Source organism: Condylura cristata, unplaced genomic scaffold (assembly GCF_000260355.1).
Source record: "Condylura cristata isolate star-nosed mole 26May11 unplaced genomic scaffold, ConCri1.0 scaffold00033, whole genome shotgun sequence".
NCBI lineage: Eukaryota > Metazoa > Chordata > Mammalia > Eulipotyphla > Talpidae > Condylura > Condylura cristata.
The window spans coordinates 10,047,405-10,060,692 of record NW_004567134.1 but is presented as its reverse complement, the minus strand read 5'-3'; the positions used below and the strand labels follow the sequence as shown (position 1 = coordinate 10,060,692).

Genomic DNA, 13,288 nt, shown 5'->3' with positions numbered 1-13,288 from the left:
AATTAACCATAAAAGACCCAAAAAAAAGTCATAGGGAATATAAAAATTAATATTGTGGGCCTTTTTCTGGAGTTCTACATTGCCAAATCCAGATATTGTTACAAATGTTGCCTTGACCTAGACCTTGAAGAGATGCAGTGTAAACTTCAGGCTACCTAGTGAGATGGAGAAGGGGGAAGGACCACAGGAATGACAAAAAAGGTCAGTGTGGTTTAAAATGAAAAGTCAACACAGAGAAAAACTATTTGCAAATCTGATAAGGGACTTGTATTCAGCATATACAAATAACTTATAACCCAATCATAAAAGACAAATAACTCCATTTAAAAACGTGCACAGAATTTGAGTATCTAGTTCTCCAAAGAACAATGATCAGTAGGTACATGAAAAGCGTGCTCAACATCAATAGTTACCAGGGAAATGCAAATAAAAACCACTATGAGATACTATTTTATACCCACTAGGAATGGTTATAATGAAAAAGATATTAACAACATATGTCAGTGATGTGGAGAAATTGGTGTCTCTATTCATTGTTTGTAGGAATGTAAAACAGCATAGAAACGCTGGGAAAACAAGCAGTTTCTCAATATATTAAATATGGTTACCATATGGCTCCATAATTCCGCTGTTATTTACCCAAGAGAAATGAAAACACATGATCACATAAAAAAAAACTTCAATGTTCATAACAGCTTTATTCACAATAACTCCAAAGTGAAAATAATCCAAATATTTACAAACTAATGAATGAATAAACAATATGTGGAATATTCATGCAATAGAATGGCTGGCAATGAAGTACTGATAAAAAGCACAACAGGAATAATCCTCAAAAATGTGAAGTGAAAGAAGCCAGTTACAGCGACCTCACAATGAATACCATTTATATAAAAATGGTCCATAAAAGTCAAGTTTATGGAAACAGAAATTGAGGGAGATGGTAATACTTACAGGCTTTCATTTTGTGATGAAACTTCTCTAAAATTATTGTAACGCGATGACTGAACAACTTCAAGTAAAAATTATTGATCTGCGTACTTTAAATAGTAACTTCTATAGTATATAAATTATTTCTCAATAAAGCTCTTAAATTCAACATGGTATATATTAACATTCTTAAATATGACTATGAATACTCTTAAATAACTATTCTGGAGCACTTGGGCTGAAGGGATGGCTTCACAGACAGATTCTGAGGGCTGTCAGAAGTCTTTGGGGGGAACAAGTAGAAATAACAGTGTTCCCCGAAAAAGCGTCCTATCCCGTCTTACTCACTGAGCGAGACCACGCCCCTTCCTTGTTTCTTAGCAACCGACTGACTATTTCTGCTCTTCCTCCAGGCTCACTAGTTCGTCACTTCCGCACCGCGACAGGAAGTGAAGTCAGAGCCGGAGGCTTTCCCGGGAGTTCGGTGTTTGCATCGTCTGCAGCGGCTGAAGAAGTGGTATTTTACTGCAACTGGCGGCCTCCTCCGTTCTCCCGGGTTCCACTTCCTTTCCGGGTGGTGAGGCCTCAAGTCTAGGGGGCCTCAAGGGGCCAGACATCCGCGCGAGAGGAAAGCGAGGCCCGGGAACGTGTGGCCCCTAGGGCAGAGTAGGGGGCTGGCGGGGGCGACTCCTTGGGTATCTGTGGAGTCTCTTCAGCCAGACTTCGCCTGTCCACTGCGGCCCCCGGAGCTTCCCCACTTCTCCCCCCGCGCACCACCGAAGTTTCTGGGGTTTGGGACTTTTCTGCGTCCCTCCCCCAGCATCCCACCTCCTGGCTCTGAAGGACGAGCCCTCATTGAAGACCCACACGCTGCTGACGCCTTTCCCCACTCAGCCCCCAAAGTGACCCGCCATGATCTCAGTGTGAGCTAGTGACCGACTTGTGACACTTTGAGTCTTAGGGTAATTTATATGTGTGCGCATGGCGTGTGTGTATATCTTTTCCCGCAAAACCTGAGCTGGGAGAACCTTGGACATTGTGTGGGAGGAGTGTATTTTGGTTTACTTTTACATCGCAGCCAGGGATTCTCCCCGGTTGTTGCAAGCCGGACAACTTTTTGCCTTCTCTTAGCTGGGTGGGAAGGCACGATGGTTTTAGGCTTGAAGAGCACAGGTGATCCTGCTTTTTTGGACTGTAGCCTGACCTTTTAGGAACTCAATGACTGTATCAGCTGGTTCTTGGTTTAGTCTTTAATGTGTTTGCATCATCTTTGCCCCAAGAAGGGCACAGGTGATCCTGCTTTTTTGGACCGTAGCCTGACCTTTTAGGAACTCAATGACTATTTGTTTCAGCTGGTTCTTAGTTTCAAGTCTTAGTGTGTTTGGGTCATCTTTGCTCCAAGAAGGGCACAGGTGATAACCATATTTTGGTTCCTGATCTTTCAGGAGTTCATTGACTGCTTTTATCAGCTGATTATTAGTTTCAAGTTTTTAACATATTTGTGTCTTTTTTTCCAAGACTTACAGGTTCTTGGACAGAGACTGTCATGTAGTGCTGGCATGACCATATAGCCCAAACCTGAGACTGAATACTCAGTAAAGGCTCATGTTTAAATTTCAGTAAATATGCAACTCTTGTATTTTCACCTTAATGTTGAAAGAGCCTACTTAATATAGTGATGTAAAACGAATCTTTTCAGGTAAATTTGTGCGAAATTGAGAGGCTGCCAATAAGGCTTGTACAGTGCTCTAGTGGAAGAGAAAAAGGGTGCATCTGTCTTTGAGGAAGAGACCTAGTAAATACTGGCGTTTAATTGCTTGTTTCTTTCTTTTTGATAGATATTGTATCCTAATTCATTGACCCATAGCTGCTTGCTGCCATCATGGGAAATCAGCTTGCTGGCATAGCACCTTCTCAGATCCTCTCTGTGGAGAGTTATTTTTCAGACATTCATGACTTTGAATATGATAAAAGCCTGGGAAGCACTCGTTTTTTTAAAGTTGCTCGGGCAAAGCACCGAGAAGGCCTGGTGGTTGTGAAGGTCTTTGCAATTCAGGATCCCACATTACCTTTAACGAGCTATAAACAAGAGCTGGAGGAACTGAAAATCAGGCTTCATTCTGCACAGAATTGTCTACCTTTCCAGAAAGCAGCAGAAAAAGCATCTGAGAAAGCAGCCATGCTCTTCCGGCAATATGTGCGAGACAACCTTTATGATCGCATCAGCACCCGCCCCTTCTTAAATAACATTGAGAAGCGTTGGATTGCATTCCAAATCCTGACTGCTGTGGACCAAGCACACAAATCTGGGGTCCGTCATGGGGACATCAAGACTGAGAATGTGATGGTCACTAGTTGGAATTGGGTTCTTCTAACTGATTTTGCCAGTTTTAAACCCACTTATCTTCCAGAGGACAACCCAGCAGATTTCAACTATTTCTTTGACACGTCGCGGAGGAGAACGTGTTATATTGCTCCTGAACGTTTTGTTGATGGTGGGTTGTTTGCCACCGAGTTAGAACATATGAGAGATCCATCTACTCCACTTGTAGACTTAAATAGCAATCAGAGAACAAGAGGAGAGCTGAAGCGAGCAATGGACATCTTCTCAGCAGGTATTTGAATTGAAATTTGCTCATGTGCATTATTTTAACTTTAAAATGTGGAAATGTAGCTTTTTAAGTCCCCATAGGTAACAAAATTAATTTCTTGCTTTGTTCTCATATACTATTTCAGATAGGTGCTGCATCTTTTCATTGGACATGTACCTAGACAATGCACAGTAGTTCCTTTTGCATTTGTGGGACACTGGTTTGAACACTAGAGGCAGTGGGTTATTATCTCCCTCTTTTGAAGGTATTTACAATTTAATGGAGAGAGAGAAGTGATACTGAGAAATGACTTCAGTGCAATGTGTTTGGCAGTGAGGTGAGAAATATAAAGTGCTGTTATAGAGATTAACATGTAGGTTTATGTTAATCAGTCCCCATGGTGGAGGTGGCTAGAAAGGCAGGATCAGGAAAGGTTTCTATTGGAAATTTGACATTTCAACAGACCAGATAACATGGATGGAGCCTGGAAGGGATTATGCTGAGTGAAATAAGCCAGAAGGAGAAAGATAAATACTGGATGGTGTCACTTATATGTGGGACATAGAGAAACCAAACAAAGCCCTGTCTGGAAGTACAACATGCAGTTGGTTATAAAGTTGCATAGAGATTTTGGAGTGGAGATGGAGATTTGGGAGTTATCAGGAAATGATCACTGTAGCCAATGGAGTAAGAAGTGCTTCTATGGAATCCATTTAAAGAATTTGATGAAATCATTAGCCTCTTTTCCTGGGAAAAAGTGCCATGCATTGGTATGTGTTATTTCACATACACAGACCACAGGAAGCTGTGCCATGGATTCTAGGTTAGTTAACAAACTTCTGGAGGAAGAGGAGGGTTTAAGGATGGTATCCTGATGAGTATCATGTAAAGTCTGGCATCCATCCATTTCCCACAAATTTTGAAAAGACTGGAGCTAACCCTTTTTTCATTGGCAGGTTTATTGCACAGATAAATGAGCTTTAATTTAAAATACTTCGGGAAAATGCTATAATGAATAAGTACTGTTAGATTGTATTACATCTGTGGCCATCCACTCAGTTTACTAATCTGTGTCCCAAGACAATAGTGGTGGGTGTTTTTGAACAGCTATGGTTAGCCTTCAGACTGTAAATACAAGATCAAAAATAGCCATCAGAATCACTGCTTTTTTTTTTTTTTTAAGATTTATTTTTTAATTTATTTATGCATACAAGAACTGGGGTCTAGGCCACAGGTATGAGAATAAGAGGATTTACCAGAGACAGAGAGGGGAGCAGAACAGGCAGCTTTACTGAAATTCACTGCTGAGGGGAGCAGCAGGGCCGGTAGGAGAGATCTGCTGCACCATGTGAGTCAGCTTTCCTCCCTGACCGGGAATTGAACTTGGTACCTGCTTGCAGTGACTGGTGATGGCTTGATAGTGCTAAGACTTTAACCCCTGTGCCACCAGGCAAGCCCCAGAATCACAACTTTCTTGATCACTGAATATCTAAAAAAAATTTTTGAACCATTTTAACATTTTTAAACTTACTGTTTTGTAATCAGGACTCTTATAACTCAGATATGTAATTGCTTTCTAGCTTTAGGGTGGTTTAAAATTAAATTTAAATGGAGTAAGTGCTAAATTCAATTTAAATTTACAGAGAAACAATTTTTAATTGAGATATAATTGGCCTGTAATTTTTTTAGTTTTACAAGATAATGATTTCATATTTGTGTATATTGATAAATGTAAACGTAATTGTAAATATAATTTGTGGCAGTAACCATACATAGTCTAAATTTTTTTCCCAGTAACAATAACTTGAGATGTAGTCTCTTTCAAATATATATATATAGATATCGATATCTGTATCTATATCTCAGTGGTATTGCCTGTAGTCTTCAAGCTATAGCCATCCCCATGGCTTTATAACTGGTACTTTAAAATTTTAAGGTTGAACTGCTTTTTCATTATACTTTTATAAACTTGAAGAAAATTCTTAAATCAGCATTTGATTTTCCAGACTGAAGATTGGCCTTTGAAAGAGGGCTCCTAAGAGTGTTTTCATAGGATTAATTTTAATTGAGCAGAAATACTGCCAAGGTGATGGTGGTGTATCACATCTGGCAAATGGCATCTTTTGGGAATGTTAATTTTGATCTCTGGTCAAGGTCTTATCCAATTTCTCTCTTCTACAGTTAATTTTTTTTTTCAACCCTTTGCAACTGATAAGTAAAAACGACTTTAAGACTATGCAAATTATCTTGCAGCCATCACAATCCCTCTTTGTTTTGATATTTAGGAATTTGTTATTTCTACTTATTTGTGAATTTTTCAAATTTTCTTGTTACTGAGTTATTTCCATTGTGTTTTCAAGGATGCAGTTTGTATGCTGTAAATCCATTTAAACTTCTGAGCCTTGTTTATAACCTAGTATACAGTTTAATCTCGAGTTTCATGTGCACTTGAGAATAACTTTATATTCATTATTGGTTGACTTCTTCCTTGATGTCTTTGAGATTCACTTGGTTTGTAGTGTTCAGGTCTCCTAGTTCTTGTTGATAGTATCTTTAATAGCTATTTTAAATATTTTCTAAAACTTGACAGTATATAGGTAGCAAAATTAAGAATTCTGTTGAGCATTTATATGTGTCAGAAATTTTCTTAGTTGCTGGAGTTTTTTAAGTGAACAAAATGGGACAATTCCTTCTGCATGGAGGTTGCATCCTGGTGGCTATATATAGATAATAGGGAAGTAAATATGTAAAACACTTTTGGCAGTTGGTGCCTTGGGGAAGATCCTACAAAAAGGGAGAATGTGGCAGACGGAATATGGGATAGCTGTGGTGATAGGACTTGTAATTTTAAATTGGGCTGTTAAGAAAGGCGTTTGCCGATGAGAGGAGCTCTGATTAAAGCCCTGAAGAGGTGGAGGTACCAGCTTTGTGGATATGGGGAAGTGGAAGGGGGGGGTGGGGGAGTGGAGATTCCATTCCAGCCAGAGGGACCAGCAGGTGCAAAGGCTGTGGCAAAGGTTATTTAGACTTGTTAACTCCATGCCACACAATATTTGGTAGAACATTTTTGTCCTTTTGAGAAGGTAGATATTTTTTATACACTTTTTTTTTTTTACTTGACAGGCTTGTAGAAATTGATGATTAATAATATATTCATCCTCATACTTGATTATAGTTGTATGATGTATTAAACATTTTAGTTGACTTGGGGTTTTGCATTTTTCTGTGAATTTTTATTTTTAATGGAATTTTATTTCTATTTTCCAGGTTGTGTAATAGCTGAACTTTTTACAGAAGGTGTGCCACTATTTGATCTTTCTCAACTTTTGGCTTATAGAAATGGACAGTTTTTCCCTGAACAAGTGCTAAATAAAATTGAAGATGGCAGTATCAGAGAATTGGTAACTATGCTACAAATATTTTCCATAATATTTTCAGTAAAATTTGTGCTCACTTTTTCCTTAGTTAAGTGCTTTAGAATGTTACGAATCTGGACCAAGGCAACAGACTCCCCAGGCTAATTCAAACAACCTAGTGATTTTACTTTGTTAAGGTGTATGATTTTTTTTGGAAAATGTATAATTTTTCCTCTTAGAAACAGAGCTCATTTGACTTATTAATAATATAGCTTCCCATTATATTCTTTAGTTGTGCTGTGGGCAGATTTTTAACGAGGTCCCTGAAGATTGTCTATAAAACTGGGACAACAGACAACATCAACTTTAATATAGCAGGGTAGGGCCATTTTATACAGATGCAGATAACTTTGTATGACTCTTAATTCTGGAAGGGGAACTCTGTAGAATCACAAGTTAGTATAGCAGAGCAGATACCAGGAATTCTGTAGGAGATGATACTCATATTACTGTTTAAGTGGATCTTTAAGGTAGTCAGTTCAGTGATTGATACTTGTGATGATGGCTTTGGCATTTTTAAAAATATTCATTAGTAGGTACAGAAATGTGTAATACATTTTAGTTTTTCTTACAAAATGGCAAATACTAAACCCCAAGATGTTTCAGAGGAAGCCAGTGTTGAGCTCATATTCATCGCACAGTGCTCTTGATTAGGAATTGGCATACCGGACTGTTCCTTAGGAATGGCAATGATTTGTCTTGGTACATTGGCTAAGTAACTTGTGAATATGGACCTATGATTTCTTAACTGTGAAAGGAGTGAATTTGGCTGATCTTTATGGTTTAATTCAAATGTAAAAGTAATCCTATTAAGGTTACCTTTTCTTATGTATAGTACACATGTTTTCCCCAAATTCAATGCCAACCTTCCTGTTTAGAATATAAATGCAAAGCTAATTAACTAGATACATACTTTATATTGCATATTTAAATAATGATGAATACACTGAGGGTCTAGGAAAGTGACTGCTTTTTATATTGAAAAAATATTTTCCTTTGATAGCAAGCATGATATATTCACATTGATTACATTAATTTTAGTGTTCACAGAATTTAAGACCTATTTTACATTATTTGGAAAGTTCAAACTACTGATGCCTTTTTGACTAGACCCTAGAACCACACTTAACCCCTTGTGTTTATAGGAGTCTAATTCAGATTCCAGTATGTAAGTTGATTTCAGGGGTTCTGTGATTCTTTTTAGAGTTGTGTGCAGTTTAGAATTTGTGCAGTTTTGTATACAAAAGTTGTGTGTACACATTTTTCTCTGGAGAAAATTCCATTGCTTTTCTCAGTCTTAATGGTTATCTGCTAAGAAAACTAAGAATCCTGGAACTGTGGATAGTAGTGTATTATTTTTCTGTCTCACTAAATAGGGAATACTGAAAGGGTATTTCTCCTCTTTGGGCCATCTGTCATAATATGTAATTTTCTAGTGCTTTCTAAGACAACGGTAAAATCACTTATTACTCATTAATCAGGTCCTGGTTAGTTTAGAAGGTGAATATTGAGCATAATCAGAATTACCTTGAAAACCATTAATTCTGGTGTCAAGTTTCCCTCATGGCCTTCGTCTAATTTAATTTGCTGTTCATATTTTTTTTACTCCCTTTTTCCCCTTGGTATAGGTAACGCAGATGATTCACCGTGAACCAGATAAACGGTTACAGGCAGAAGATTACTTAAAGCAGCAGCGTGGCAATGCCTTTCCTGAAATATTTTACACTTTCCTTCAGCCGTACATGGCTCAGTTTGCCAAGGAAACATTTCTCTCTGCAGATGAGCGTATTCTGGTCATACGGAAGGATTTGGGCAACATCATTCACAATCTCTGTGGACATGATCTGTCGGAAAAAACAGAAGGCGAGCCTAAGGAAAATGGACTGGTCATCTTGGTGTCTGTTATAACATCTTGCCTACAGACTCTTAAGTACTGTGATTCCAAACTTGCTGCTTTGGAACTAATTCTCCATTTGGCCCCAAAATTAAGTGTAGAAATTCTCTTGGATCGTATTACTCCATATCTTTTGCATTTCAGCAATGACTCTGTTCCTCGAGTGAGGGCTGAAGCCTTGAGGACGTTGACCAAAGTTCTTGCTCTTGTCAAAGAGGTACCTCGAAATGATATTAATATCTACCCAGAATATATTCTGCCAGGCATAGCCCATTTAGCCCAGGATGATGCTACTATCGTTAGGCTAGCTTATGCTGGTAAGAATTTATTACTCATTTTTTAAGTTAGTGGCTATAACCATACCTTGCTTCTGTAATTTGGTTGGGAATTCCAAGTGAACTTTAATTCTTGAACTGTTTGTGCACATTGTAGTAATATTTATAGCTAGTCTGTTCCTGTAACTCTGCTTTTGTGTGTACTTTTGTTTTTGAAGGGATAAGAATTAGCAAGTGAAAGTATATAATACAGACTCTTAACGATTTCACTGGGAGTATCATTTAATTTGGAGTAAGACTAATCTTGACAAGTATGTGCTTCCTATCTAGTGTTTTCAAGCCTTTATAAATGCTTGTTTGAATATCAGTTTTAGGATGTGACAGTTGATTGCCATTGAAAAAGTTTGATTTTGCTTATCTACCCTAACTTACTGAATCTTAAGGTGTTTTTAGCTACTATCGTATGTTGGATTATGGCTTCTTTGTGATGAGGTGGGTGTGTTACTTACCACACCTATCTCTTTCACTTATGATTCTCACTCAAAAAGTCAGATGATTCAGATTTATCCTCCTGAAATTAATTCCAAATGCTGTTTCTACATGGAAAATGTCATTGAGACATTTACATAATTCCGTAATTTATTTCTAAAATGTAATCACGGAAATCAAGGACTCTGTTTTGCAGTCTTTCTAAGTAAAACTTAAAATATATGTGGTTATGATAGTGTCACTTTTTTGGAAGGATACTAGCGTAATTCATTTTATGATTTTCCTGGAACATGTGACAGTGGTCTTTGAACTCTGCCCTTATCTTTTGGCAGATCCACAAAGTGATTGATAGATGGTGGGTGTTTTTTTCCCTCTTAAACAGTATGTTCTCACTTAACATTGTCAGTAGGTTCTTGAAAGCAATATATAGCAAAAGCAGGTTCTGCAGTAGTGTATTTGGGTTTATTGTCAGCAGAGAATTTTTTTTCTCATTATAATGAAATGATGTTGAGTGAAATGATATTGGAAGACCTGTAATAATATGCATTTATTTATATTTCTCTCTCTGCCTGTCTACCTGTATATAATTTCTGGTTTCTGTGTATGTTCATGTAAACATCATGGCTAGAAAATCCAGGATCTATTTAAATATTTATCATCTGTAGCAAAGCATATTTGTGGCTTACTCGACAAATGTAAATAATTGCACCAGAATAAAATGAAAGAAAAGTTTATAGGTTTTAAAAACAAACTGTCTCTTAGCGTTTCAGGATTTGGCCCCGTATCTCCTACTCCATTTCTTAATTGTGTAAAATGGGCAAGGTGCGGATGTAGGTGCCGTGTGTCCACATACGGTTGCTCCTGAGCAGTGTGGCTTTGAACTGCGCATGCCCTCTTACGTGTGGACTTTTTCTGTCTGTTGGTTCTGTAGTGCCAGGTTTAACCAGCCGCAGAATTTGGTTGGTTCATTCTGCAAACACCCTTCTTAAGTTATAGACCAGTTTTCAGCTATTCAGAGTTTTGTGTCTCTGAGTTAGTCAGCTGTGTCGATGTTCAATTACTAATAGTCAAGTGTAAAAACAATAGCTACTGTTTATTGAAAAGCCTGTTTGTGAACGCATCTGCTGCTCATGATTGTTGCAAGAGCTCTTAAAATCCATTTATAATTTAACAGTAGTTTTTAACTCATGCTATTGTAGATTTGTGTGTAAACTTTCAATTATGTTATGGTTTGCGAACTTAAATGGAGAAGTAAACATAGAGTTAGCCAGACTTAAGAGGTGTCCAAGAAAGAAGAGCCTTTTCTTAGTAATCATTAAAGTGGTGATATTCTCTAGGACTTGTCCTGTTATCCCAGGATGACCTAGAATTCTCCCTTTTTCTTTCTTGGAAGCTGCTTTATAGATACTAACCTCTTATACTTGGAGAGGAAATTTTTGTTCTATTCAGAACCTAGCAGAGGTAGGGAATTGGATACCAAGATGGAGGGAATCATTGCATTGTTGTGAGATGCATCTCTACTTCAGAGGTGTTAAAAATAAAAAAAAGTTAGTCCAAAAATTGTTAAAATGGGATATTTCAACCTTTTTTTTTAAGATTGACTTATGCATACAGAACTGGGTTACAGGTCAGAGGTTCAGGGGCGGTGAGAGGCTTCATCAGAGACAGTGAGGAGCAGATCGACGAAGTACACAGCTGAGGGGAGCAGTGGGTGAGACAGGAGACAGTCTGCTGTGCTACATGGGTCACCTCCTTGGCTGGGGATTGAACTCATGCTGAAGTGGCCACAGCTAGCTTCGTAGTGCTGTGCTTTAACCTGTTGTGCCACCGGGAGGGGCTGGTGGTACTGAAACTTTATGGTGCGTGCTACTCACTGCAGAGAGGGGAGAGTGCAGTCTTATGTCAGGCACAGAAGTACAAGAGAAAGAAGAGAGATGTGTGTGAATAAAATGGAAATATAAACAAAGAGAATATAAAATTGATAGCATGTGTAAAAGTGGTGAGGCAAACAGTCTTTGATAAATTAATACATAATCAGAAAGGAGACCGTCTAGACAACTGCGGAAGTGTGGCAGATGGACTCACTGTATTTCACTAGGGAAGTCCTGGTAACACTTGGAAGGCAATTTAACAATGGTGGGGTCATTCGGGTCATGTTTCTTTGAGGTCTGTGTGGCTTATTTGTGAAGAAACTGAGGCTGATGTCGGTTAGCCAGGCAACTCTAGAATGCAGCTAGGTCAAGATTTGATCCAAGGTCTGTGTGATTCTAACCATCCTCCTTGATATTTTACTTAATGTGAATGTTTTTCTGTTAGTCAAATGTCAGGTAGGTCTTTGTAGAAGGATTAAGGTTGTTCTTTGTTTTGTCTTACTAGGTTTGAGTGCTGTATTTTGGTTATTTTATATTTTAAAAAATGCTGTTTCGTTGTTAAGACTGGTGGCTTGGGGATAGTTATAGATTACAAGTGAAGATACTAAAAAACTAATTAGGTTAAATGCTAAATTGAAAAATTCCTACGTTGCCTCCTTTGTTTTATGATTCCGTATATGGACTTAGGCAAAGTTGTAAGCACTACAGAGGTTTATGATTATAATTATAAATGTTCTCCCTTTATCTTACAGAAAACATAGCTTTGTTGGCAGAAACAGCTTTGAGATTTCTGGAATTAGTGCAACTAAAAAATCTCAATATGGAAAATGACCCAAATAGTGAAGAAATGGAAGAAGCTTCACATCCCAATGGAAATTATGACACAGGTAGTATGATTTTTCTCTTTGAGATTTCTTGTTAATTTAGAATGAATTGCAGATTGGTGAAAATTTACCATTTGTAATTTTCATGGAAAATGAAAGAATCTCAGATTCGCAGATTGGTGAAAATTTACCATTTGTAATTTTCATGGAAAATGAAAGAATCTCAGATTCGCAGATTGGTGAAAATTTACCATTTGTAATTTTCATGGAAAATGAAAGAATCTCAGATTCACAGGTAGGAAAGACCTGATGTCTGTCCTTGCTATTCTTTTAACCTGTTATCTAGTCAGGAAATTATGAGCTTGTCACCACAGATTCTAAGCTCAGAAATGATTTGTGTTAACAGTAAAGCTAACTGAATTATATTCTTCTTAGAGGGGGGGAAAAAAAGGGCAAAAACATTGGAAACCTGATATAACTAAAGAATCCAAACTTTTTGTCTTTATGTGAGTGTATTCTGAGTATTCTCAGTTGGGAACTATTTCATATTATGTGATCATGTAGAAACCCACATCTTTTACTGTAAGGGAACAGATCGGATGGAAAATTCTTTTGAGTTTAAGACCCTTGTTGAAGTTCTAAGTTTTTCTGTATCCATACTCTTCTTAACAGGCTTTTATTTAATATTTGAGTACAAATGTAAAAGTAATGTAATCTACTTAAATCAGTTCTTGGCTAAGTTGATTTTATTGGGTAGTATGATCTTTCTGGTGCTTTTTTCTCTTTGAACCTCATAAGTAGACTTATCAACAAGGTGATAACTGCTTGTGGAATTTCTTTGCAAGAATGTTCTTCACTTTATATTTCATTTTGCCATCTCTCCTTGAGAGCTTTGAGTAGTATGAAAACTTAGTGATGTAGATTTTCTACAGATTGTAAATTAAGTAGTCATTCTATCCCTGAGAAGAAAGAAACACTGGGTCTGTTGATCTGTTTTT

At 37.6% G+C, this 13,288-nt stretch overlaps 1 protein-coding gene across 4 annotated transcripts in view; it reads left to right on the top strand.

The window, feature by feature from the left end:
- The first annotated feature begins 1,398 nt into the window (after nucleotides 1-1,398).
- Nucleotides 1,399-13,288, top strand: part of PIK3R4 (phosphoinositide-3-kinase, regulatory subunit 4) — a 40,311-nt gene continuing 28,421 nt past the window's right edge. Inside the window, exons 1-5 of one of the 4 annotated variants that reach the window (XM_012732188.1) lie at nucleotides 1,399-1,447; nucleotides 2,769-3,545; nucleotides 6,789-6,922; nucleotides 8,566-9,148; nucleotides 12,219-12,353. In XM_012732188.1, coding sequence (XP_012587642.1) covers nucleotides 2,813-3,545; nucleotides 6,789-6,922; nucleotides 8,566-9,148; nucleotides 12,219-12,353 — 1,585 coding nt within the window. In that variant the 5' untranslated portion in view covers nucleotides 1,399-1,447; nucleotides 2,769-2,812. Of the gene's footprint in view, nucleotides 1,893-2,768; nucleotides 3,546-6,788; nucleotides 6,923-8,565; nucleotides 9,149-12,218; nucleotides 12,354-13,288 lie in introns of all 4 variants that reach the window. The other 3 variants (XM_012732187.1, XM_012732186.1, XM_004692307.2) reach the window with 3 other exon arrangements.